Below are 27,097 nucleotides of genomic sequence, written 5' to 3' on the forward strand. Positions count from 1 at the left end.
GAGATAGTGTCAGAATTGGGTTGAATTGTAGGACACTCTGCTGGTCTGAGAAACTCCTCTTGGTACACACATGTTGGAATTGCGTCTGGAACTTTAGAATCCCACCTGCCCTGCTCCCTGCTTCTCTCTGCCCTTGGGGTTGATGTTTTGGGGGCCCTTTCCAGGGCCCAGGACATGCTCTTTTTCAGCCGTCCAAGCAGGTCGAAGGCCCATTTTAACTTGTTTTTCCTTAGCAGATGTGAGAGAAAGATGATTTCACAAAGAACCACGCTGCCCCTAGGGCCATCTGACCCGCAAAATGGACTCCCTGCTTATTTGTCATCTGTTTCTTCCCAGAGCATGTGCATGTGATGTCCTGTTGGCAGGTTGTAAATTGCCTGTCCGCACCCTCAGGGCAGGGGAGGCTGGGGAGGGTAATTTTTCTTTTATTCTACGTTAGTGAGATGGCACTAAAACGATTTTGAACAGCCATCAATGATAAGTGTCTGCACACATACGACGGTCATAATGTACCTTCTATCAACGTGGAGTCCTTCTCTCATTGCTCACTGCATCTAGTTAACGCTGAAGATCTAATTCTGATACTCGCCCAGCCCGTCTCATCCCCGGTGGGGGGGGGGTGTGGAGGGCAGGCCACGGCTTCAGCTGGGTGTTTTTTAAATCTATCTATCTATCTATCTATCTATCTATCTATCATCTATCTATCTATCTATCTATCATCTATCTATCTATCTATCTATCTATCTATCTATCTATCTATCGGGCTTGAGTATAGCCTGATAGTCAGAGGTCCAGGCTCTGAGGTCAGACTACGTGGGATTGAATTCTTTGTTTTTTTTTTAAAGATTTTATTTATTTATTCGACAGAGATAGAGACAGCCAGTGAGAGAGGGAACACAAGCAGGGGGAGTGGGAGAGGAAGAAACAGGCTCCTAGTGGAGGAGCCTGATGTGGGGCTCGATCCCATAACGCCAGGATCACGCCCTGAGCTGAAGGCAGATGCCCAACCGCTGTGCCACCCAGACGCCCCTGTGGGATTGAATTCTGGCTTTGCAAGTTACTAGCTGTTTGACATTCAGCAAGTTACTCAACGTCTCTGAGCTTCAGTGAATTACAGTCCTTGCTGGATCGGATTCCTGGGGGGCTGACGTGAAAGAAGGCGTGAAAGAACAGCAGCGCATTTCCAGGCACAAATTACGCTTCATTAGTGATAGGCACTCATGCAATAAACATTATTGTGTTTTCAGCCTGAGGAACATTTCTAGTTCACGGTATCTCTGTAGGACAGAGACAAATGATTTAACTACTGCTCGGTGAAAGAGCTCTTCCTTCTTCTGGTAAACTCCCAGCCCCACCCTTTCCTCCCAGGGCCCCTTCCATGACTCACCCCTCACGTATTCTCTCTTCTCTCTCCCAGACAAATGTCCTGAGGGAGGGATTGACAAGTCAGCTGTGTCGCTGCCTGTAGTCTTGGAGAGAGAGGACCTTAATCCTGGGCTTCTAGCTTCCCAGCTGAAGGGTACTTGAGTTGTGTGCCTGACACAGAGGTGCTCCCCTTAGTTGATGGGAGGATGGGCTTTGGGCCGGAGGCTCCTAATTTTGGTGCCCCACGCCACGTGTCCTCGGGCCACCTTTGATTTGAGCTGCGGTGGCATGGACGGTCCCATAACCCTGCCAGTGCCTCGTGCAACAGGCCTGTCTCTGCCTCAGTTAACAGAAGTGTGGTGAGAAGAGAGCAGCTAATGCTGAGGGCAGCCCCATGCAGTAGAGGACACGGGCCAGTGTTTCAGCCCCCTGACCTTTGAGGGTCAATTCTGAGGTGTGTTCTGCGGTTCCACAGAGGGTCTCTGGCTGGACTGAGCTCCCTGTCAGTAGCTAGTTCAATATGCACCTGTCGATTGGCCCTTTCTCCTTCCCTGACTCACATTTTCTGCTCCCCCCCCCCCATCCCTGGGACCACCCTCCAGGAAGTCTCGAGTTCTGGTCTCAGGCACTGTTTCAGGAGAACACAATCCAAGCCCTCTGCCCTGTTTCCTCCTCATTGTTTCTCCTCTGATTGTCTTTGTGACTAGGATCCCTCCCTGTCGGGAAGGAGAGGGCAAAGGAAGGGGACAGAAAGGATCTGACTGCCTCAGATGGGGCCCAATTGTATTCTGGCCTCTCGGATGTGCTGGGGGACTCTCTCTGTTATCTCCCTCAAATTTTAGCAACAAGCCTGTGAGGCATATTACTATTAGCCCCATGTTATGGATGAAGAAGCTGTCTGGAGGCCGTGAGAATTTAAGTAACCAGTCCACGGTCATACAGCTTTGTGGCAGAGCGGATTTTAAACCCAGATCTCTGCTCTTTTAACTACTTGTCTTTTTGAGTGAGGTCCTTTGATAGAATCTGGAAGCAGGACTTTGTGTTTTTTTGTTTTTTTTTTTTGTTTTGTTTTGTTTTTAAAGATTTTTTTTATTTATTTATGGGACAGAGAGACAGCCAGCGAGAGAGGGAACACAAGCAGGGGGAGTGGGAGAGGAAGAGCAGGCTCCCAGCGGAGGAGCCCGATGCGGGACTCGATCCCAGAACGCCGGGATCATGCCCTGAGCCGAAGGCAGACGCTTAACGACTGCGCTACCCAGGTGCCCTGGAAGCAGGACTTTGAATCAAGTGAGACTACTGGGTTTCTAAAAAGTATTTTAATAGCTTTATCGGTGTGGAATTGATATTCAATAAACTGCCTGTATTTAAGGTGTACGACGTGATGAGTTTTGACATATGTTTATGCCCATAAAACCATCACCACGATTAGAATGGGGACCGTACTTGCCACACCACAAACTTCCTTTCCGATTTCTCCCTTTCTCCCTTCTATGCCCTTCCCCGTTTCCCGGCAGCCACTCATCTCCTTCCTGTCACTTTAGACTGGTGTGCATTTTCTGTTTGTGTATTTGTTCATTAATTAAATTTATTTATTTAATTTAATTTATGTATTTATGTATCTATTTATTAAAGTAAGCTCTAGGCCCAACGTGGGGCTTGAACTCACAATCGAAGATCAAGAGCCACATACTCTACCAACCGAGCCAGCCAGGCGCCCTGCATTTTCTGTTTTAAAGACTTTATTCATTTATTTGAGAGAGAAAGAGAGAGCATGACGGGGAGGGGCAGAGGGAGAGGGAGAGAGAAACTCGAGCAGACTCGAGTCTGCTAATCCCAGAGCCTGACTGACGCAGGGCTTGATCTCACGACCCTGAGACTACAACCCGCCATGAAACCCACACTGAAACCAAGGATCGGATGCCTAACCAACTGCATCACCCAGGCACCCCGCACATTTTCTATTTTATATAAATGGATCACATAATTGGTTTTCTTTTTTTGTCTGGTCTGTCACTCAATGTGATTATTTTGAGATTCACCCATATTGTTGGGTGTACCAATGATTCATTCTTTTTTATTGCTTTGTAGTATTCCATTGTACCACAATTTCTTCATCCATTTACCTGTTCCTGGACAAAATTTCTGGCTATAGGAATAAAGCCCCTATGAATATTCACATACAAGTCTTTTTTGGGCATTCACTTTCACTTCTCCTGGGTAAATATCAAAGAGTAGAGTGGCTCAGTCATATGGTAATATATAGTTAACTTATGAAGAAATTGCTAAATGGTTTTCCAGAGTGGTTGTACTGTTTTACATTCCCACCAGCAATGTGAGTCCCAGTTCTGTATCCTTTCCAACATTTGGTATATTGAAGTCTCTTTTTTTAATACTAGTTATTCTGATAGGTATCTCATCATGGTTTTAATTCACATTTCCCTAATGACTAATGATACTGAGCCTCTTTTCATGTGCTTACTGGCCATCTATGTATCTTCTTAGAGGAAGTGTCCTTTAAAATTTTTGTCCATATTTTATTGGGTTGCTTGTTTTCTTATTAAGTTTTGAAATTTCTTCTTCTTCTTTTTTTTTTTTAAGATTTCATTTGTTTATTTGACAGAGAGAGACACACACACAGCTAGCACAAGCAGGGGGAGTGGCAGACAGAGGGAGAGGGAGAAGCAGGCTCCCCGATGAACAGAGAGCCCAATGCGGGGCTCGATACCAGGACCCTGGGATCAAGACCAGAGCAGGAGGTAGATGCTTCACTGAGCCACCCAGGCTTCCCTTGAAATTTCTTTATGTATTCTGTTTTTCCTTTCTTTAGTGGATCGTGTTTTTGGTGACATCAATAAGAAATCCTTGCCTTGGGGCGCCTGGGTGGCTGAGCCGGGTAAGCATCTGCCTTCGGATCAGGTCATGATCCCGTGGTCTGGGGATCGAGCCCCAAGTAGGGCTCTCTGCTCAGCAGGGAGCCTGCTTCTCCCTCTCCCTCTGTCTGCCAATCCCCCTGCTTGTGCTCACTGTGTCTCTCTCTCTCTGCCAAATAAATAAATAAATAAATAAATCTTTAAAGAAAGAAAGAAAGAAAAAAAAATCTTTGTCTTAAAAAAAAAAAGAGGAGCACCTGGGTGGCTCAGTTGGTTGAGCACCTGACTCTTGGTTTTGGCTCAGGTCATAATTTCATGGGTCCTGAGATCAGCCCTGCATCAGACTCTGTGCTGGGGGAATCTGCTTGAAGATTCTCTCCCTTTGCCCCTCCCCTCACTTGAGCACGTGCACTCTCTCTAAAATAAATAAATAAATCTCGAAAGAAAGAAAGAGAGAAAGAAATCTTTGCCTAATCCAAGGTCGCATTGATTTTTCTCTTGTTTTCTTCCATAAGTTTTAGAGTTCAGGTCTTACATTTGTATCGGTTAGTTTTGTTTTGTTCTATTTTGTTTTAAAATAGATCTATTCATTTTTAAAAGTTCAGAGATCCTTGATTATTCGTGTGTGTGTGTGTGTGTGTGTGTGTGTGTTTCTTGGATTTTCTTTGACTTTTTCACTTCTTAAGGAAATTCATTTTAAAAATGTTTGACTCACGTTTGATAAGGAAACAACAGACAGGGAATTTCTGTAGCTTGGGCCAGGTTTTGGGTGGAAGAGGGTGCCCTGCCCGTCCAGTTTTGGTGTGGCCGTAGAGAGGTGACCCAAATGTGCATCAGGAATGTTTAAATGAGGGGCGCCTGGGTGGCTCAGTCGTTAAGGGTCTGCCTTCGACTCAGGGTGTGATCCTGGCGTTATGGGATCGAGCCCCACGTCAGGCTCTTCCGCTATGAGCCTGCTTCTTCCTCTCCCACTCCCCCTGCTTGTGTTCCCTCTCTCACTGGCTGTTTCTCTCTGTCAAATAAATAAATAAAATCTTTAAAAAAAAAAAAAAAAAGGAATGTTTAAATGACCATTGTTCTCACCTGAAGATGGGCCTTCCTGAGTTCTCTGTCAAAGGTTTAAAGGGTTTTTCTTTGTTTTAATATTGGAAACCATGGAAAGGTTTTGATCTGTGTTGCAGAATGATCAGATCTTAAAAAAAAAAAAAAAAAAGAGTGATCAGATCTGTGATTTAGGAAGACCAAACCAGTGGCTGTTTGGGGCATGGATTGAGTTGGGAAGACCCGGAGGCAGGGGAAAACAGGAGACCACAGTTGGAGCCATTCAAGAGATGGATGATAAGGACCCGAATGGAGATAATGCCTGTGGGATGGAGAGGAGGGACCCAGTCTGCAGATATTTCTGAGGTAGCAATAGAAGGATCTGGGAGATGAGAGACGGGGGATATTTGAAGTTTCAATTCTGGGACACTGAGACAACAGTAATACCATGAACTGAGATGTGGAACATGAAAGGGACCCAAACTGGATGGAAATGGATTATGTTTGGCTGTGGGCACGTTTGTGTGAGAGCCCTGTGCTTCGACCTTAAGGGATCCCCGCAGGCAGGAGAAAACATGAGACTGAAGCAGGGAAGGTGGAAAGTGCCAGGCTGAATAGGACGGCATCAACCAGGAGAGTCTATGGAGAAAGAAAAGAAGAGGACGAAGGACCGAGAACCCTGCATAGTCAAGGTCAGGCCAAGAGAAGGGAAACCAGTGAGAGAAACAGAGGTCAGCGAGGCAGGAGCAGAATCAGGAGACAATCATCAGCGTCAACCGCTACTGAGAAGGCATCTAAGTTTGGGGTTCCCCCAAAGAAGAACCTGAGCATGGTTTTAGATGCAGGTGGACTTTTGGGGAGGGACCGCAGGAAGCAGGAGTGAGGGAACCAAGAGAGTAAGACAGGGACGGAGGAAAAGCCAACAGGTGTTTTATTGAGATTGCAGTTGTGGGCTAGGGAAGCTCTGTTCCAGGAGAACCTCCAAATTTAGAGGCTGCCTCCCAGGATTGTCCGCGTGAAAGATGGGAGGCTGGAATAGTCATTGGCCAAGGTCTGTAGACCTTGCTCAAAGATTGCACCCGGGGCACTAACTCCCTTGCATTTCCCGGCTGTGTTTGCATCAGACTTCATCTGTACCCTCAGCACTCCTGTGTCCCTGCCTGCTGGCCTCTGGACTGGAACCATACCATCAACTCTAAAATGTATACACACACACCCCCCCTATTGGCTCCGTTTCTCTGGAGAACCCTGACTAATACAGCCCTGAAGCAGAATGTAAGCCGAGGTGCAGACTTGAGGTGGGATGCTGGCCGCGCAAGGGGAGTCTGGCCTCACACCGAGGCACAATGTTAAGCTTGGTCAGTAGAGGGTGCTGGAGGAACACCGGAGGAGGGAGAGGTCCCTTCCTGGTTCTGGTGTTCCTTTGGCCAGGCTCCAGCCGCATGTACCACTTGTGCGGGGCAGGCTCCGGCAGAGCAAGGCAATCGGCAGTGCCCAGCGACCAACAGCTTCGCCGGCCGCCCCCTTGGGTGGCTTCCCAGTGAACCGCAGCTGATGCGGCTCTGGACGGCTTTGCTGTGAGTTCGCAGGCGCGGCCTCTCAGCATCTCTGCCATTCGTCTGGCAGCTAGTGCGTCACAGTTCTCTGGAGTTAGGTCTGGATCTCAGCCCTGGCAGTTTGGGGCAGGCTGGGAGGTCTTCTTTGACATTTTATTCCAGCCCTAGAGGTAGTGGCTCTTTCTTGTATCTGTTATTCCTGTCTTCTTTAGAGTTCTTTCAGTACTCTCATGCCCTATTATAGTTGAAATTTTATATTAAACTTTCCTGGTTCAAATTCTTGTGTGATTTCTGTCTCCTGGTAGAACCCTACTGATACAGCTTAGTCTGAGGGTGTAAGCTCTTCAGGCCCTACCTGAAATCCTGGGGTGTCAATCAGGGTCCTCCTTCTTGATAGGTCTTAAACTCCAATTTTTGTTTTCTCAGTACCGTGAGACTGCTGGAATTTTTTCTCAGACTCTTACCTAATAATCGGGGACCATTATTCTGTCTACCACATCTTGTTTTTCATGAGCCATCTATTCTGGTATTGGATAAACAGTACCATGTATTAGTCACCAGGTCAAAGTACAAAGATATTTAGCCTCAATATGGTATCTCCGTGATGGTGAATTAAGTGATTGTTCAGTAAGCCTTTTCACTAATCTATGGGTAGGATTGTATGCAGAGAATGTGTGGGACATATGGAATTCGATATGGAGTAAAGACTGAGCAAAAGGAGATGAGACTCCTTCCACATTCTAGCAGAGCAAGCTAGATAGGATTCTAAGGGACCAGGTAGCAGTTTCAATAGAACAAGTTAAAGGTGATGAGGGATGTGGAATTTCAGGACTTGATTTTGCTTCCAATGGTATCGGATAGCTGAAGGTGGGAGAATAAAAAAATCTTAGAACACAGACTATCGATCTGAAAGTGCAGAAGAAAACACAGCACGGTTGCATGCATCTTTCTTTGTAGATGTCAGGTGTAAACTGAATGCTGAAACTGATCTTGCATCTTGTTGAACTGTGATAGATTTGCAACCTTATCAGGATTCTGCAGCGACTGGGGCGTCTGGGTGGTTCAGTCGGTTGAAGGTCTAACTCTTGATCCTTGCTCAGACCTTGATCTCTGCTCAGGTCTTGATCTCAGGGTTGTGAGTTGGAGCCCCGTGTTGGGCTCTGTGCTGGGTGTGGAGCCTACTTAAAAAAAGGGGGGGGCGGGGGATTCTGCAGTGAAAGTAAGAGTAATGATCTGGAAAAAGATCAAGGTCTTGACAATCCAAACGTGGACGTAAGAGGAGCTCCTGGCTGGCTCAGTTGGTGGAGCCTGAGCCCCATGTTGGGGGTAGAGATTACTTAAAAATAAAAAGTCTTTAACCCCCACCCCCCCCCAAATATGGACATAAGAAAAGAACTAGGAGTCTTGGGAAAACCCAGTCCCATAGTCTTCTTTGAAATGTTTTTTCATTGTGTCCCTCTTGCAGCCGGGAGAGTGCTCTACTATTTAGCACCCATGTCTCACTTCCTTTCCTGTGACCAGGATGAACCGAGGGTGAGAAACAATAACATGTCAAAGTAAATAAGAATGATACTCAGAAGGAGCTGCAGGAACTTTCTAAGGCAAAATCTGGGGAATTCTATGTGATCATGAAATTTAATGTGTGTGATCATGATTAAAAATGGCAGAAAATTTTATTCAAAGAAATTTTTTTATGGTAACAAGATTTTTGCCCTTATTTATTTATTTATTTATTTATTCTTCCAAGGTTTTATTTAAATTCAAGTTAGTTAACATATAGCGTAGTATTGGTTTCAGGAGTAGAATTTAGTGATTCATCACTTACATACAACACCCAGTGCTCATCACAACAAATGCCCTCCTTACTGCCCACCACCCACTTAGTCCATCCCCCTGCCACCTCCCCTCCAGCAACCCCCAGTTTGTTCTCTATAGTGGAGAGTCTTGATGGAACATAACGTTAGATCGAACGAAATTAATTGCAATAATGGTCTATAATGTATATTGCGAATGCTTAGCCCACAAAAAGCTCAGCCTTTGCCATTTTAAACGTCTCTATGGTTTTGCCTTTTGCATGATAATTCAGGAGAAGCATAGGTCTTGCTGAGACTTGAGAGAATAGTGTGCCTGGTTAAGTACGGAGTGAGGACTCTTGCTTTAGACAACATCATGGACTGCATCCCTAACATAGGATAACCATAAATCTCATAAAGCTGTTTCTTCTTCTTTTTTTTTTTTTTAAAGATTTTATTTATTCATTCGACAGAGATAGAGACAGCCAGCGAGAGAGGGAACACAAGCAGGGGGAGTGGGAGAGGAAGAAGCAGGCTCCCAGCAGAAGAGCCTGATGTGGGGCTCGATCCCAGAACGCCGGGATCACGCCCTGAGCTGAAGGCAGATGCTTAACCGCTGTGCCACCCAGGCGCCCCAAAGCTGTTTCTTCTTAACTATAAAATGAACTTGATTTGTTCTGTGTAATACATAATGAGGATAATTATGCAGTAAGTCAGGAAAATATCCTGTATTAGAGGAAGGAGACTATATGTGTAATTGGAATTTACGGATAATCCCCAAATCCCATTCCTCTAGTTTGCAGAGGCTGCTAATTGGCTCCAGGAGTCTTTCTCCCCATTTCCCTTAGAAATAGAACATGACATTTTTAGCTAGACGTATGTCCACTTGGAATAAACACATTTCCCGGCCTCCCTTACGGCTACATGTGTGGTCATATGACTAAATTCTGGCCAATTGGAAGTAAATATAAATGGTCTGGGGACGGAGAGGGTGTGTATTCTGCTCTTCTTTTTTCTTCTTGGCTTAGGTATGGTCGTGATGGCTGGACCTTGAGCTGGATCCTTTATGTGTTTTCCATGAAGTGGAATGCTAGGGATGGCGGAATAGCAAGAAAGAAGGAGCTTGGAAGCCAGAGAGTTGTGGAGCTGCCATACTAAGTCCTTGAGTGCCTACCTGTAGGGCTTTTATATGAGAGAAAAATAAACTCCTATCTTGTTTAAGCCACAAATAAGTCAGGTTTTTATGTATATTTAGCCAAGCCTAATCCTAATGGATGCACCTAATTATCTATCTATCTAAATATTTTTTAAAAGATTATTTATTTATTTATTTATTTATTTGACAGAGATAGAGACAGCCAGCGAGAGAGGGAACACAGCAGGGGGAGTGGGAGAGGAAGAAGCAGGCTCATAGCGGAGGAGCCTGATGTGGGACTCGATCCCATAACGCTGGGATCACACCCTGAGCCGAAGGCAGACGCTTAACCGCTGTGCCACCCAGGCGCCCCTATCTATCTAAAGATTTTATTCACGTATTTGACAGAGAGAGAGAGAGAGCACAAGCAGGAGGAGTGGCAGGCAGAGGGAGAGGGAGAAGCAGACTCCCTGCAGAGCAGGGGGAGCCCGATGTGGGGCTCGATCCCAGGACCCTGGGACCATGACCCAAGCTGAAGGCAGTCGCTTAACCAACTGAGCCACCCACCCAGGCGCCCTGAACCTAGTTACTTAAATACCATCTCTTACGAACCCTTCAATTTTTCAACAACTATCTTCTATGAATCTCTGTATGCCAGAGCTTAGCATGGTGTATGGCACATGATAGATGTTGATAAAGGCTCCTATCTATCTGCTCCACAATATCTGGTGGGGGACTTGAAGGCTGGAAGCTAGAATCACCACATGTGTAGAAGTCAGTGTTGACGGTTGGCTGAGACTACAGCTAGGACAATTGGCTGTGCCACATACATGTGACTTCTCCATGTGGCTCAGGTTTCCTTGCAACATGGCAAGCATTGAAAGACAGAGAGAGAGAGAGCATGGGCAAGCCATCAAGTTCCAGACGGAACCTATGTCTGTCTTTATGACTTAGTCTTGAAAGTTATTGTATGCCATTGGTCAAGGCAGTTACAGGCTCCTGGTCAGAATGAAGGGGGAGAACACAGACCTCTCATCTCTGGCTGGAAGGACTAGGAATTACACTGTAAGAAGGGCATGCTGAATGGGATAAACACATACCTCTTTGGAAAATAAAGTCTGTCACAGTCTGCCCGTTGGTCATAGCAATTCACATCCCTCCCATAGTCATTCCTTCCCCTTAAAATCTTCAAGTCTAATCCCATCATGGCACTAAGCCCAAGTGCAAGGGCCCAGGTCTCATCACCTAGCTCCTGGACCTCAAGCGTGAGCAAACACTGTGTAACAAATCACCCCAAAACTTAGTAGCTCCTTCCAAGTCTATATTATCTAATTAGGAGATAAGATGTAAACATGTGAAAAGTTATATACTAATAAAAGGGTTTAACAATAACCAATGTAACAGTTTTTTTCTAACTATGTACCTGTTGCCTTGTATAAAGCAAAATTTCAAAATTAAAATTGATAGTCATAAAAAAGAATGATGTAATGATACCTACGGCATGGATGAACCTTGAAAACGTGAAAGAAGACAGGCACAACACATATTATACTATATTTATAGGAAATGTCCAGAATAGGCAAATCTATGGAGAAAGAAAGTTGGTTAGTGGTTTCCAGCAGTTAGGGGAATGGGAGAATGGAGAATGACTACTCATCACCCTTTCTGGGGTGATGAAAATGTCCTGGAATCAGATTTATATGGTAAGGGTTGCACAACTTTGTGAATATACTAAAATCTACTGAGTTGTATGCTTTCAAAGAATGAATTTTATGGTATATGAGCTATAGCTCAAAAACATTTAAAATAATTATTAAAATTTTTTTTTTAAAGATTAAAAGATTTAATTTTTATTTGAGATAGAGTGAGCGCACAAGCAGGGGGGAGGGGGTAGAGGGAAAGGGAGAAGCAGCTGAGCAAGGAGCCAGATGCCGGGCTTGATCCCAGGACCCTGAGATCATGACCTGAGCCGAAGGCAGACACTTAACCGACTGAGCCACCCAGGTGCCCTAACATTTAAAATTATTAAAAAGTTTTCTCTGATCAACCATTGAGTGAGATGGAAGAACAAATCTGGCTCTGTTGTCTATATGGGAAGATCAATTTTTACGAAGTCATTGACAGATTTGCAAAAATTAAGACCTGGAACAGAAATTATGTTACAATTTATTCCTATGACAGGCCAATATGTATATATGTTTTTCCTTTTTATTTAAAATAAAAAATATGTGTATATAATTACAATTATTAACCCATTGCTTTTTTCCTTTCTCGTACTGTAACACACACGTGTGTGAATGTGTGTGTGTTATACATATGCACACATATATATACACACACACATATATATGCATAACTGGCATATAGTACTGGCATTACTATGAGCATATTAGGTCAATAGAAGAAAATTTGTGCTCTCTCTCTTTTCTGGCCATGATTATGTTTCATGTCATGATTAATACTGCAAATAATTTTTTTGTTACAGAAGAGATGGGCTTTAAAAGTGACATATATACTTCAGTTGTCAAATGTGTAAGGTTGGTGTTAGATGCTGTTATTGAGAGTCTAAGAAAAATAACCAAGGTCTAAATTGGGATGGCAATGAAGGGAATAGAAAGGAAATAGACAGATACTGCATGAATAAAACTGATACTTTCCTACAGGTACAGGGGCCAAGAAGAGGGAGATGTCAAGTTAGAAATGTATCTCCAGCTTGATAATAACTGGCAATTCTTGCGGCTTGGTTTATAAGTATAGGTACCCAATGCCTAGAACAGCCTCTGAGCATAGACGTGCTTCAGTACCTATTTTTTGTCTGAGTGAATGAATGATCTTGTACAGGACCCAGCTTAGCTGCCTCATAGACTCTGCATCTTTTTACTCTAGCTGTTACTGTGGCAACCAGCTGCTTGCAGGTGTCACCTGACAGTATCTGCTGCCAACCACAGCTCCTAGCTTTTGCTTTTGCCCGGGGACTCCTTTGCTGTAGCCTTGTGGGGCATCTACTGTTTCTGACATTTGTGTAAACCCGGAAGAGTGAGGGAAGTAACACTCAAGGCTCAACTTTTGACCACTGGGGGTAAGAGCGAGTGGATAAATATTCCTATGTCTCTTTTTATAAATATCTTTTAAATTTTATGAGCAAGAGAGAAGAAGCAGAGGGAGGGGCAGAAGGAGAGGGAGAAGCAGACTCCCCAAGGAGCAGGGAGCCTGATGCCTGCAACAGCAATGAGAAGACCAGACGATGACAACGACTGGGGGGGGCTCAGTCTGGGGAGTCTGGGGACTCCAGGACCATGACCTGAGCCCAAGGCAGACACTTAACCGATTGAGCCACCTGGGCGCCCCTCCTCTCTACGTCTCTTGAATCACATTCTTTTTTTTTTTTTTTAAGATTTTATTTATTTGACAGAGAGACAGCGAGAGAGGGAACACAGGCAGGGGGAGTGGGAGAGGAAGAAGCAGGCTCCTAGTAGAGGAGCCCGATGTGGGGCTTGATCCCAGAATACCGGGATCACGCCCTGAGCTGAAGGCAGACGCTTAACGACTGTACCACCCAGGCGCCCCTTGAATCACATTCTATATGACTCCACAGAAGGTTCCAGCCGGACAGTATTCCAGTTACTCACACAGCAGCAAACTCAGTATCACATCCTTGGGCCTCCTTCCCAGTTTCCCTCTTCCCATTCCCCACCAGGCTTGTCTCTTGGGATTGTTTTCCACAATAAACTGTCTCCATGTCATTCTTGTCTCAGGCTCAGCTTTTTGGGGGATCCCAGGGCAAGACTGATTCCTATGTAAAATGTGGCATGGAGGGTGGCTCAGTTGGTTGGGCAGCTGCTTTCTGCTCAGGTGATGGTCCTGGAGTCCCAGGATGGAGCCCTGCATCCGGCTCCCTGCTCAGTGGGGAATCTGCTTCTCCCTCTGCCCCTCACCCCACTCTTGTGCTGTCTCTCTCTCAAATAAATAAAATCTCAAAAAAAAAAATGTGGCATTAAGGACTTAGCACTGGTAAAGGACCCACAAACCTAGCTGCTTCACTAAGCTCCCTTGAAGAGATGGGCACTTTTATCACCATTTTCAGATGCACATGCACTGATAGGAGAAGATCCCCAGCCATTTGTTAACGGAGAAAAAAAAAAAACAAGTAAAGAAAAATGCTTGTAGCAATGGGCTCATGTTCCTGAAAAGAGTGTGTGTACGTATATGCTAATAAATGTATACAAAATAGTGGACTATCATGGTTTACTATATAGTTTTGTATGGCTTGAATCGTTTTCAAGGAGAATGTATCTGTGTAATTAAAAAAAACCAATATCGTCCATCTTCGAGGCCGTTGAATCAAGCCGGTGAAAGTGCGGAGCAGAAGAAGGCAAAGCGCTCCACCAACGCGAGGTGAGACAGCCGAGCTGTGCTCAGGTTTGCCCGCTAGGGGGCAGCGGAGCGAGAACAAAGGCCGGGCGGGCGAGAAACCCGGGACCCGAAGGGAGGGCGGCTGGGTCTTTGTGGTCGCCAGGGAGCAGGAGCGTAGGGCAACCTAAACCTACAAATACCCGCTCTTCCACAGGCAGGACATTGCAGAAGTCATAAATTCCATCCCTCTGCCGCAGCCCAGACGTATCCGAGGGTTTTCAGACTCCAGGAGACACCCCCCTCCACTTCCCCGGAGAGAAGCTTGGCACTCTGAACAGTCTTCAGACTCGTTCGCACCACTTTTGCGCTCCACAACTCTCCCCTCTGTTCCCCATCCTCCCCCTGAAACCCGCAGAGGGGAAATTGAGTCACTGGGAGGCGAGGCCCGAGTCGCCAGGGGAATGTGCGCCGACGCCAGCCCTCAGGGCCTTCCAGATGCTTGGAGGAGGGGAGGGTTCTCCAGGAAAATATACAAAGGGGAGGGTGAGAGGGGGAGGTGGCTGGCTGGGCAGGAGCTGAGCCAGACACATGGAGAAACGCTGCCCAGGATCAAAGGAAATATGACATTTGAAAAGAATGTGCGCGTCTGCTGGTGCAGCGGAGGGGGGCGTGAGGGTGGCGTGTGGAAGCAGGGGCTGGATTGGGGTCTCTACCCGTGCCCTTCTAGCCTCCACTTTCCTCCTCCCTCTGCACCCCCCCTTAGGTGGAGGCTGGTCGCGGGTCTCAGGGTGTTCCTCGCTCTCCCTCCCCGTGGGTCTCTCCTTCCTTTATTTCCGAGATGAAGCTGGAAGGGAAATGTAACCTGAGGAGACCAACCAAAGGCGGGGGGCGGGGGGAGAAAGAAAAATCAAACCAGGCCGCCGCCCCGCTCGGCCTCGGAACATTCTTCTCTCCCCGCCGGCCTAGCCTCTTATCCCCGCCCCTCCAGCGTCGCGGTCCTGGGCTCGGAGCCGGAGCAGCTCCTCACGTCACTGGGGTCCCCGGGGGCTGGGGGGGTCCCCAGGGCGGGCCAGCGGGAGGACGGGAGGGAAGGGAGGGGAGCTGCCTCGGCCGCTGCGGAGCTCCGGCCCGCCGGGCCAGCCCTCCCCTCTTCCCCTCTGCCCCGCAGAGCCTGTTTCTCATTAGAGTAACGGGCGCGGTCCCCGCCCGGCTCCCGAGTGTTTGTAAACGTCTGACCCGAGGGCCCTAGCTTAACTCTTTAGGTGCGGGGCTGGGGCACCGCAGGGGGCGCAGCCCTGAGCCCCAGGGATTTAGGTTAAAGGTCGCTGCGGCCTGTTGGAGAGGTTTGAAGTACACCTTCGGTATTGGTGGTGGTGGGGGGAAATGGTACCTCCCACTGCCCGGTCCGCCTTCCGAGTCACGAATCTCCTACCTAACTTTTTCTGGCTCCAACAGGGCCCCACCAAGCCTGCCCTTCCAAGAAACTCCAGTCCGAGTCTTCCTTCCTCCCCCTGCCCAGGTGACAGGTGTCCAACCCTGGGGCCCACAAGGTCGCCGGGCTCTGGGCTCCTAGAAAACCTGGCTAGGATTTTTCAGGCTAGTCGGAGCGGGATGCTATCGGATCGGAGATTCATTCCAGACTACAGTTCTAGGGAGGAGGGAGCCGACTTCCCGTGGAGGCTAATTAATGGCCCCTCTGGGTGGCTGGGACTAGGGCAGCGGTAAAGCCCGGCCTGGATCACCGCCCAATCAGGGGCTATGGACCTTTGAACAGTTCCCCAAGACACCTAAGTGTTCTTCAGCTTTGAGAGTTGGGGAGAGACGGTGGCAGAGAGGACTGACTCGGCAGGGCTTCCAGAAAGCCCAGGCAGGGCGCCTTCAGGCGAGCGATGACCTTTTCCTTTTCAGAGCAGCCTGTAGCCCCTCTGAACCCCAGAGCCTCTGTGCCTCTAGGGTTGGAGCGAAAGGGGAGGAGAGGTGTCCTTCCTTGAGAGTTGCTGGCTGCACAGCTCTTCAGAACTTAAGGATCTCCCTGGGCTCTCCACACTATAGGCCCGGAAGGTAGCCGCTTTAAGGCGCTCGGACCCGGAGCCCCGAACTTAGACTAAGTTGGGGGGGGGTGGTAGTGCTTCCCGCGGGATATGATTGTCACGTGTGCGGGCCAATAAGCTTCAGTAAGGTCGCACCACGCTTGAGGGACCGTTTTCCAATTCAGTTTTGTTCTTTCTTTCTTTTTTTCTTTTTTTCTTTTTTGAGGGGAGGGACTGGAGAGAGGACAGAGGGAGGGAGGGAGGGTGGGGGAGGACGAGGGGCGCGTGGTTTTCTCATCTCATCCCTGGAGGAGGGGCTGGAGCATCCCAGGCAGCCAATCAGGGACAGGCGGGGGGGCGCTTTGAAGAAGTTTGGGGAAAAAAGTTTGGAAAAGTTTCTATAATAACGAGGGGGCGTCCGGAGGGAGGAGGCAGCGGCGGAGGAGGGGGCGTCTCAGAGAAGGGGAGGGAGGGAGCCACGGGTGAAGATACGGCAGCCTCCTGAGCTCCCCCCTCCCACCCAGACCGGGACCTGGGGGCTCTGGCCGGCTCCATGGGGGCCGCAAGCTGCGAGGATGAGGAGCTGGAATTTAAGCTGGTGTTCGGGGAGGAAAAGGAGACCCCCCCGCTGGGCGCGGGGGGGTCGGGGGAAGGTTAGTGCGGGGCTGGGAAGGGGTCTTGGGGTCAGTGAAGGAAGGGCCCGGGGATCCCGAGTCTGGGGATTTTAGGGCGGCGAGCCTGGGGTGGAGGATGAGGGGCTCAGAGGTGGAGGGGAGTCGCGGGGCTCCGGGGTCTGCGGAGGTGAGGCTGGGGGCCCGGCACCACTTTCTCCTTTTTAGGTCGTGACTGGGGTGGGGGTGGGGGTGCCGTTGGCTGCGCGCCGCCTCTCGGCTGGGCAGTCTGTCACTGGGATGGGGGGCGGGCGGGAAGAGCGGCCCCGAGAGCCCCGGGCGCCGCCAGGGGAAGAGGAGGGAGGGTCTCTGGAGCGTGCGGCTGGCGGACCGGGCCCTGGGCCCGCGGACCCGACACCGGGGGCTGGGGGAGCGCTCAGGCCCCGCCAGGGCGCCCCTCCCCCTCCCCCGCCGGCCGCAATGAGAGGCAGATGGCGGGGAGTGAGCCGGGGGCGGCGGCCGCCGCTCTCACGGAATCCGCGCCGCCCGCGCCCCCCTCCCCGGGGCCGGGCCCGGGCCCGGCACGCAGCATCCCCTCCGCTGCACCCCCGCCCCCAGATGGGGGGAGCGAGAGAGGAGCCACCTCCCCTTGTCGCCACAGCCCCGGCGGCCCCCCCCTTGGCCACCGTTGCGATGGCAACTGGGGCTCCTGCCAGCACCGTTTGGGGGTTTGGGAACCGCTGCTAATTGGGTTCATGTGTGAGTTGCCCCCAGCCCAGCCCAGCGCCTCCCTAAACACGCCTCCAGGCCCAGCTCCGGCCCCTCTCCAGTCGCCTCCCTCACCTTAAGACCCGCCCCGTCTGGTACCCCAGGTCCCAGGGCCAGGGGCACCAGAGTGTCAGGTTCTCCGAGTGGGAAAAGGCCTGGGACGTCTGCATCTGTGTACTCCACCTTCTGAGGTCCAACTTTGCTTTTGTCTTTGTGGCTCTGAAGGGCACCTCAGGGACCCCCGCCCCCTTATGCTGAGAAGGGGTGGCGTTCAAGACTTGGAGGGCTGGCCACTCAAGGAACCCAGACATCTCACCTGCTTCTCTTTGTCCCCATCTCCTGTGGCATCCCTCTCTGTCCCCTTCCCTTCCCATTTTGACAGAACTGGACTCAGAGGACGCCCCGCCATGCTGCCGTCTGGCCCTGGGGGAGCCCCCTCCCTATGGCGCTGCCCCTATTGGCATTCCCCGGCCTCCACCCCCTCGGCCTGGCATGCATTCGCCACCACCCCGCCCGGCCCCCTCACCTGGCACTTGGGAGAGCCAGCCAGCCCGGTCAGTGAGGCTGGGGGGCCTGGGAGGGGCTTCCGGGGGGGCTGGGGGAGGCCGTGTTCTTGAATGCCCCAGCATCCGCATCACCTCCATCTCTCCCACACCTGACCCGCCGGCCACGCTGGATGACAACCCCGATGCCTGGGGGGACGGCTCCCCCAGGGATTACCCGCCACCAGAAGGCTTCGGGGGCTACCGAGAGACAGGGGGCCAGGGCGGGGGCCCCTTCTTCAGCCCCAGCCCTGGCAGCAGCAGCCTGTCCTCGTGGAGCTTCTTCTCCGACGCTTCAGACGAGGCAGCCCTGTATGCGGCCTGCGACGAGGTGGAGTCTGAGCTAAATGAGGCAGCCTCACGCTTTGGCCTGGGCTCCCCCTTGCCCTCGCCTCGGGCCTCCCCTAGGCCGTGGACCCCCGACGATCCCTGGAACCTGTATGGTCCGAGCCCCGGAGGCCGGGGGCCAGAGGATAGCTGGCTACTCCTCAGCGCTCCTGGGCCCACCCCAGCCTCCCCACGGCCCGCCTCTCCATGTGGCAAGCGGCGCTATTCCAGCTCGGGAACCCCGTCTTCGGCCTCCCCAGCTCTGTCCCGCCGTGGCAGCCTGGGGGAGGAGGGACCCGAGCCACCTCCACCACCCCCATTGCCTCTGGCCCGGGACCCTGGCTCCCCCGGCCCTTTTGACTACGCGGGAGCGCCACCGGCGGAGAGCATCCCGCAGAAGACTCGGCGAACTTCCAGCGAGCAGGCAGTGGCCCTGCCTCGGTCTGAGGAGCCTGCCCCGTGCAATGGGAAGCTGCAGTCAGGAGCCGAGGAGACTGCGGCGCCCCCCGGGGGTCCTCGGAAGGAGGTGGCCGGCATGGACTACCTGGCAGTGCCTTCCCCGCTGGCTTGGTCCAAGGCCCGGATTGGGGGACACAGCCCCATCTTCAGGTGAGGATTGTGCCCAGCCCCACCTGTATCTCCGGCCATCCCACTGAGGGAGCAGGAAGGTCAAGGGATGAGCTCAAAGAAAGGTCCTGGTTCTGTGCCCTTGACATTTCAAAAGAGAATCTGTGACCAGTTTGCTGCCATCTACCCAGTTTGGGGGAGAATTAAAAAACCAAACCAAACCAAACCAAACCAAAACCCCACCCCTTCCAGACATAACTTGCAAAAGGACAATCACTCCCTGTGGACGAATAAGGAAAACCTCCCCACACCCAGGAGTATCACTTAGGTAAAGAAGGAGTGCCTCTAGGGTGTCGCTCACCCCCAGCTCTGCTGCCACTGGCTGGGCACGGTCCTGGCTGGATTTCAGCCCTGGGCTGGGTAACAGGAAGTCTCTCTTCTCTCACTTAATTTCTAGGGCCCTGACTTATTGATTAAAAGTGTAGCTGCTAATTTGAATAAAATAACTTGCGGGTTAAAGAATTCATATTAGAACAAGCAGTGCTTACAGTTCTTCCACCCCTTTCACTCTCAAAGAGCCCTGCCCATTTCAGTAATCCTAAATCTTGGGGTGTCAGATTGAGCCGGCTCCATCCAGAAAAGTTTCCTGGGGAAAGAAACCTTAATGCGGTCCCCTGGGTTTCTGTCAGGCAGGGTGGTATGGGGCTGCGGTGGGCGCCCCAGGATGATTAACAACATCCCTGGCCTCTATCTACTGGATGCTAGTGGCACCCTCTCCCCTAGTTGGGACTCCCCAAAGTGTCTCCAGACATTGCCAGCCATCAACTGGAGGATATCTTCGAGCTTAATACAGGAAAATTGCCCATCTGTAACCCCCAGCTTTCTGAAACTGACCTGTCCGGCCCCAACTAGTGGAAAAGGTGCTGGAAACAGTTCTGGCTTCTGTCAGTCACTGGCTTGCTTGGCCTGCTGGATTCTACTCCCCAGGGCCTCAACTTCTTTATTTGAAAAACAAAGGGGTGAACCTCAGAGGACTCTTTTGTTCTGAAGTGGTATTTCTTTACTTGATTCTGCCCATCCAGGTCTGGGGATTAGGTTTAGGTCTAGGTTCACTGAACTCTGTATCCTGGTGAAGGAACCCTCGCCATCCCAAACCCCGCGCTCAGAGCTGGAAAGAAAGGAATCTCAGGCCCGGTGCTGTCTTCCACACCCTCATCTCAAGGGGCTCTGAGAGGGCTGTCTCCTATCTCCCCTTGCTTCTGGGCTTTTGGACTGTTGCATTTCTGCTGTGATTTCCTTTCTCCCACACCCACACCCCCTCCTCCCTCACGTCCCAGGGAGCTGGGCCCAGTGCTCCACCGACCGATGTCTGAGGCCGTGGATGATCAGTGCTCTTCTCTCCCATCCAGGACCTCTGCCCTACCCCCACTGGACTGGCCTCTACCCAGCCAGTATGAACAGCTGGAGCTGAGGATTGAGGTGCAGCCCAGAGCCCACCACCGGGCCCACTATGAGACTGAGGGCAGCCGAGGAGCTGTCAAAGCCGCCCCCGGTGGTCACCCTGTAGTCAAGGTAAGGGGCAGAGGGGAGGCCTGATAGCCTTTCTCTTCAGTCCCAGATCCCCGCAGATGGGTTCCAGCTGTGCCGACCCATGGCACTGCCCTTTCCCACACTCCCTCTCAGCCAGGACCCTGCAGGCAGCCTGGGGGAGGGGCTGGAGTTAGGGGAGGAAGGGTGCACTTCAAGGACCCGGATATACTTTCTACTTTTCTGTCCCTCCACCCCCGCTCCACTCTTCCCATGGGACACCAGCCTCATGTCTACTCTGGAAAATGGTGGTGTGCCAGATGTGGGGGAGGGGTTAGGCTGAGGCCAAAGTTCACTGGGAGTTAGGTTGTCTGTTGAGTTGGGCCAGTCTCTCTTGGAAGATTTTCCCCTTTGCCCAGCCCAGTTTGGGCCTTATTCCAAGAATAGCACTGTGAACTCCAGGCCACGTTTTCTCCACAGCTGGTGCCCAATTCCCCCTGGGAATCCCTTCCAGGATATCCTTTATCTTTCACCATCCTCACATCCCCTGGTGGACTGAAAACCCAGGGATGGATGAAGGTTGAGACAGTGGGGATTTCAACTGGGTGGCCTCTCTCTCCCTCTGCCAGCTCCTAGGCTACAGTGAGAAGCCACTGACCCTACAGATGTTCATCGGTACTGCGGATGAACGGAACCTGCGGCCTCATGCCTTCTATCAGGTGCACCGTATCACGGGCAAGATGGTGGCCACGGCTAGCTATGAAGCTGTAGTCAGTGGTACCAAAGTGTTGGAGATGACCCTGCTTCCTGAGAACAACATGGCGGCCAAGTAGGTCCCCATTTCACTTCCCCTCAGTCTTCGGGCTTTAGGACCAACCTTTTCCATGAGGTCTAAGCTAGGCCCACTCTTCCTCTTCCCAGAAGAGCTTGACATCACCCCCAGGAGCAGGTTTCAGGCTTCTCACGATCTCGAAGAGGACTTTGGGGGTTAGGGAGCACCTTGGAGAGACCACCTGTGATTAGAAAATCACCTCCCCTTAGGCTCCCAGAGGAAGTCATTCAGGGCTTTGGATTGAAGGGTGGGGGCTTTCCTCTTGTGGGGGCATCACTATTCTGGCTTCAGCTGGGGGGGCTTGCCTTTCATTCTCTGCCTTCAGCATTGACTGTGCTGGAATCCTGAAGCTCCGGAATTCAGACATCGAGCTGCGGAAGGGGGAGACAGACATCGGACGCAAGAACACCCGAGTGCGGCTCGTGTTCCGGGTGCATGTGCCCCAGGGCAGCGGGAAGGTCATCTCAGTGCAGACAGCATCAGTGCCCATTGAGTGCTGTGAGCAAAGAGGCCCTGTGCCAGCTGTGTGTCTCTTGCCGCTCCCTCTCTGTGTTCTGTCTGGCTTCCCATCTCTTCTGCATCGTGTCCTGTGTCCTGTCTGTCCTAGGTAGCCCTGGAAAGGACTCAGCACTGATTTCTCTTATGGGGGTGGGGGGTGGGGGCAGTGTTCTAATTTATCCCTGCTGCGGACTCTGTCTCTGGGCTGGCCTCCATCTGTCCCTGGGTGGCTCCGTGTACTTGCTTGGGTGACTCTCCGGCCTTCGGTAATCTTGTTCATCTCTCTCTCTGCCCAGGCTCCTTACCTGGTCTGTGTGACCCCAGGGCTACTGTTAATTTACTTGTGTGTCTGCTGCTGAGGAGGACTCCTCCAGGGTCCTGTGGCAGTTATTCCAAGGAGGGTGGGGGCAGAGGAGACTGTCCTCTTGTACCCAGCCCAGCCAGCTTCTTTCCTGCACTGCTCTGCAGCCCAGCGCTCAGCCCAGGAGCTGCCCCAGGTAGAGGCATACAGCCCCAGTGCCTGCTCCGTGAGAGGAGGAGAGGAACTAGTGCTCACTGGCTCCAACTTCCTGCCAGACTCCAAGGTGGTGTTCATCGAGAGGGGCCCTGGTGAGCACCCACAGGGGCGGGGGCAGGCAGGAAAAGTTTGGAACGGGCAGGTGAAAGATCTCTGGCGCTGTCACTAAACTAGCAAGTTGAGCCTCCGTTTCCTTATCTGTAAAAGGGAACAGATGGAATGCCCTTCCTATTGTCCTGTCTGCTTCCCATGGGGAGATGGCTGTGACAGCAATCTCAGATGCTCAGGAGAGGGGGGTCCCTGGCTGGCTTGGTCAGTAGAGCATGCGACTCTTGGTCTGGGGTTGTGAGTTCCAGCCCCACACTGGGTGTAGAGCTGACTTAAAAATAAAAGCTATAAGAAATAAAATAAAACGCTCAAGATGATGAACAAATATAAGAAATCCACATTCATTTTATTAGAGAGGAGTCAGCTTTGACATAACTTACTCCCACGTGGATAGACTATAGGGAAGGGAAGACGGGGCTTAGACCCTCACAGCTCCTGAAACCCTCCTGAGTTATGGGCCTGGTAGCACAACTGTGATTACAAAGCCTGTGGGGGGCCTCAGGTCAGCTGCAGGGCTGGAGAAGGGGAGACCGACGGGTCCAGGTGAAACCACCACCTCCCCTAACCCTGCCCATCAAGAGCCCCAGCCCCCGTACACTCAAATTTAGCACCCCGAGACCATGTCAAAGCAGGTTCAGAGGTTCTGGGTCTTGAGATTGGGGTCTCATTGCCTTCCTTCAAGCTAGGACACTTTCCTACCCTTGAACTTCCTCCCAGCACTCTCATGGGAGGGGATGTTTGGAGCTGGGTGGGAGGGTTCAAGAGTTGCCTTCCTCATGAACTCTCTCTGGTTCCTGGGTTGCCCTGCCATTTCTCCTGGTTTCAGTTTGCTGCCTTTTCCATCCAATTGAATAAACACTCAGTGGGCTCCTCTGTGAGCCAGGCCCTGTGGGGGACTTCTGAGTCTGGCCTCGGCTCTAGCCTCTAGCGCTGTAGCGGGAGGGGAAATGGCAGGGGGCAGGGGGCAGGGGCCCTGGAGCGGGGCTGGAGCTCTCTGTTCCTCCTGCACAGATGGAAAACTGCAGTGGGAGGAGGAGGCCACGGTGAACCGGTTGCAGAGCAATGAGGTACCAGTGACACTAGGGCACCCACTCTGGGCGGGTGGCGGGAGAAGTCAGGAAATTCACAGCTCTGTCTCTTGCCCATGGGAATGGAGTCCAGAAGCTACCTTTTCTTTTCTGGAGGAGGCGGCCTGACTACCGTAGAAGCAGGTCATCTCTAGGGAATGCATTTTGCTATTAAGCAATGAAAAAAGCCAGGAGGTGGAGCTTGGGTCCTTGGAAGGGCTGCGCTGAGCCTGGATCCCTGAGGGCTCACTGCCTCATCCTGTGCTCTTCCCCAGGTGACGCTGACCCTGACTGTCCCCGAGTACAGCAACAAGCGGGTGTCCCGGCCAGTGCAGGTCTACTTTTATGTCTCCAATGGGCGGAGGAAGCGCAGTCCTACTCAGAGTTTCAAGTTCCTGCCTGGTATGCTCTAGGACAGCCCATGGTGGGGGTGTGGGGATATGGGGAGCTGAGGCAGGGGCAGAGGGATGCAGCGCCCCCATGGTGAGGGGCCAAGGGATGGCTGAAGCCTGGGGATGGAGAGGTGGTTGGAGGCTCTGCAGTGAGGAGACAGTGAGTCCTCTCACCAGCGTGTCCTCCTACTCTCCCTTCCACCTAGTGATCTTCAAGGAGGAGCCTTTACCGGACTCATCTCTCCGAGGCTTCCCTTCCGCACCTGGCCCCCCCTTTGGCACTGACATGGACTTCTCACCACCCAGGCCCCCTTACCCCTCCTATCCCCACGAAGACCCTGCTTATGAAACTCCTTACCTGTCAGAAGGCTTCAGCTATGGCACACCCCCCCTGTACCCCCAGACGGGGCCCCCACCATCCTACAGACCTGGCCTGCGGATGTTCCCTGAGACTGGGGGTGCCACAGGTTGTGCCCGCCCACCTCCAGTCTCCTTCCTTCCCCGGCCCTTCCCTAGTGACCCCTATGGAGGACGGGGCTCCCCATTTCCCTTGGGGCTGCCATTCCCTCCTCCAGCCCCCTTTCGGCCTCCACTGCCTTCATCCCCACCGCTTGAAGGCCCCTTCCCTCCCCAGAGTGGTGTTCACCCCCCACCTGCTGAGGGATACAATGAGGTAGGGCCAAACTATGGCCCTGGGGAGGGGGCTCCGGAGCAGGAGAAATCCAGGGGTGGCTACGGCAGCGGCTTCCGAGACAGTGTCCCTATCCAGGGTATCACGCTGGAGGAAGGTGGGTGTGTGACTGGGGGCTGTGAGTGTGAGTGTGTGCAAGAGATTGCCCTGCATGTTTGCTGAGGGCTGGAGTTTGGCTTCCCAGAGACGGGGCATCCTTGGTCCCTCAGGGCCATTCGGAGGGTCTCAGGAGGCAAGTGCTTGGTGCATGTGGCCACCTGAATCCAGTTAAACTTAGTTCCAAAGGGTGCATGGAGTACCCGGCCCAGCCCTTCTGCCTCTGCTCTCTGCCTCAGATCACACTATCTCAGGGCTAGAAGCACTTTCAAGATCATTAAGCCCAGCTCCCTCAATTTGTGGATTCAGGCGCTGAATTTCAGAAAGGGGCAGGGGCTTGCAGAGGTCCCCATCGAGCATGTTTGCCCTTGCCTCAGCTTTCCTCTACGTGTGGTGACTGTGGTCAGGATTGGTGATGAGGAGCCTTGATAGTTTGCGGCTCCTTCCTTCCACTGGCTACACCCACCTGCAGCCCTGCTGACAGCAAGTGCCCTACCATTGCAGGCCCAGCCAGCAGGAAAGGGCTGGGGTGGGGGCCTGGAAGCCCACATGGATGGAATTGAGCGAGCTTTGATCAAGACACATTGGGGAAACTGAGGCCCCGTGGAAGAGAAGCCAGTGGAGGAGGAGACTAGAGGCATCCTAGACTAAGGCCTGCCTGGAATGGATTGGGGGTCTCTGGAGAAGGAGGGGACCAGTCCCTATCCCTAGCCCAATCTTTCAACTGCCCCTCCTTTACAGTGAGTGAGATCATTGGCCGAGACCTGAGTGGCTTCCCTGCACCTCCCGGAGAAGAGCCTCCTGCCTGAAGCATCGCCTGGCAACTCCAGCTCCCCCCAGCCTTGCCCACTTTCCCTTCATCCTGGGGTGGTGGTTCCAGAAGCTTGGGGCCAATCTGGCTCCTCTTTCTCCAGCTTTTGCCTCCTCTTCCCTGCCCCTAGCTGAGGTGTGGCCCTTGGGCCTGGTGCTGCCTTAGAGGGCTAGGATGGGAGTGGGGCCCAAGGCCGGGAGTGAGGACAGGTGGGAGTGAAGGCTGTGTCTAGTTGTGTACAGGCCACAGTGCTGGAAGGCTGGGGACAGCTTGATGGATAATAAACTGCTCACTGACTAGTGCTTCAGGCTCCAGAAGTCTTTGGAGAGAGAGATGGGGCAGTTTACTCTAGCCCTGGTCCAACGAGGCTTAGAGGTTGTATCCCAAGGAGTTTCTCAGTGGAGGGGTGCTGGGGAAGGTTTGGAGGGAACCCAGAGGCTCCCCAGCTGGGGTGAGGCTGGGAGCCAGAACTGGAGGAGGTCTCTCCTCCATGGGAATTCAGATTCTTTAGGAGCTTTGGGATGGGGCCCAGGGATTTGTGTGTTTTCAAGTTCTTTTCTCTTACTGCCACTCAGATAATTCTGATTCATAGTCAAGGTTGTGAAACACTGGTCTAGTCCCTTCCCCCACTTACAAATGAGGAATCCCACGCTCAGAGAGGGAAAGGGGCTTGTCCAAGGTTACACAGGTAATCAACTAGCAGGTTGAACCACCACACTTCTGGGCTCCTGCCCCGAGCTCACCTTCGGATACTCTGACCCCTGGGGCTCAGGCCCCACTGAGGCTTATCTCCCTGGAGTAGGGTTGGGGGTAAGGGAGGGCTGGCATGGATCCATCTACATTGGTTTCTCCCACCTCGGGACCGTGAAGACATTCTGGAAAGATCTGTGCTTCAGAGGTAGACTAGGAAACCAAGCAGCTCCCCAGCAGCTCTGGCCACCACTTGCCCTGGCTCAGGGCATTGTATGATCTCCTGGCCTATCTTACAGGTACACCCACATGTCACCACTGACAGGCCAGAGTTGGAAACCCCGTTTATCCCAGTTGACAGGCTATGGGACCAACCAGTGGGCTGGGGAGACTCAGACCTTGTCTGCTCACTTGGAGTCTGGTACACAGTAGGCACTGAGTACCACCAGGCTGAATTGGTGAGGCCCGGCTGCAAGGGGGCCATACTCAAAAGATATTCAGGGAATTAGTACTTGAGAAACTTGCCTCACCTAAGGCTGGTGAGGCCTCTCTGTGCCCAGTGGGTCCAAACGGGCCCGGCAAATACCAATTTTTTCAGGGGCAGGTGTGACAGAAGCTGGATTGGAGGATTGGAAAACCAGGGTGATGCCTTCTCCCCACCCCCTTCCATCTGGGTTGCTGCTCTGAAATGAATTTCCTTTGTCTTCCTGAATACAAATTTTTGTGAGCCAAACTGACATCAAATGATCAGCACCCTGGGCTTTGGCTGCTTTTTATTTTATTTTATTTTACATATTTTATTTATTTATTTGACAGAGAGAGATAGGCAGCGAGAGAGGGAACACAAGCAGGGGGACTAGGAGAGGAAGAAGCAGGCTCCTAACGGAGAAGCCTGATGTGGGGCTCAATC

General features: G+C 51.8%; 1 protein-coding gene across 3 annotated transcripts; it reads left to right on the forward strand.

The window, feature by feature from the left end:
• The first annotated feature begins 16,631 nt into the window (after window positions 1-16,631).
• On the forward strand, window positions 16,632-25,799 carry NFATC4 (nuclear factor of activated T cells 4). Of its 3 annotated transcripts, none has more exons than XM_040620793.1 (10): window positions 16,632-16,796; window positions 17,905-19,000; window positions 20,368-20,530; window positions 21,115-21,314; window positions 21,643-21,815; window positions 22,284-22,424; window positions 23,452-23,507; window positions 23,783-23,909; window positions 24,106-24,366; window positions 25,428-25,799. In XM_040620793.1, the coding sequence occupies exons 1-10, from the start codon at window positions 16,697-16,699 to the stop codon at window positions 25,493-25,495; spliced, it is 2,385 nt and encodes a 794-aa protein (XP_040476727.1). In that variant the 5' UTR covers window positions 16,632-16,696; the 3' UTR covers window positions 25,496-25,799. The 3 variants fall into 3 exon arrangements, with proteins under 3 accessions (XP_040476727.1, XP_040476726.1, XP_040476725.1); XM_040620791.1 differs by having other exon boundaries at window positions 16,634-16,796; window positions 24,106-24,687; XM_040620792.1 differs by lacking the exon at window positions 22,284-22,424 and having other exon boundaries at window positions 24,106-24,687.
• The last annotated feature ends 1,298 nt before the right edge of the window (window positions 25,800-27,097 follow it).

This window comes from Ursus maritimus, unplaced genomic scaffold (assembly GCF_017311325.1).
Source record: "Ursus maritimus isolate PB19 unplaced genomic scaffold, ASM1731132v1 scaffold_36, whole genome shotgun sequence".
Lineage (NCBI taxonomy): Eukaryota > Metazoa > Chordata > Mammalia > Carnivora > Ursidae > Ursus > Ursus maritimus.

Excerpts from the sequence above, each read along its gene's own strand:
- NFATC4 (XM_040620791.1), top strand. The coding sequence starts at position 16,697 with ATGGGGGCCGCAAGCTGCGAGGATGAGGAGCTGGAATTTAAGCTGGTG. Across the intron at positions 21,816-22,283 it reads ATCAGTGCCCATTGAGTGCT|CCCAGCGCTCAGCCCAGGAG; the intron begins GTGAGCAAAGAG and ends ACTGCTCTGCAG. Across the intron at positions 22,425-23,451 it reads GTTCATCGAGAGGGGCCCTG|ATGGAAAACTGCAGTGGGAG; the intron begins GTGAGCACCCAC and ends CCTCCTGCACAG.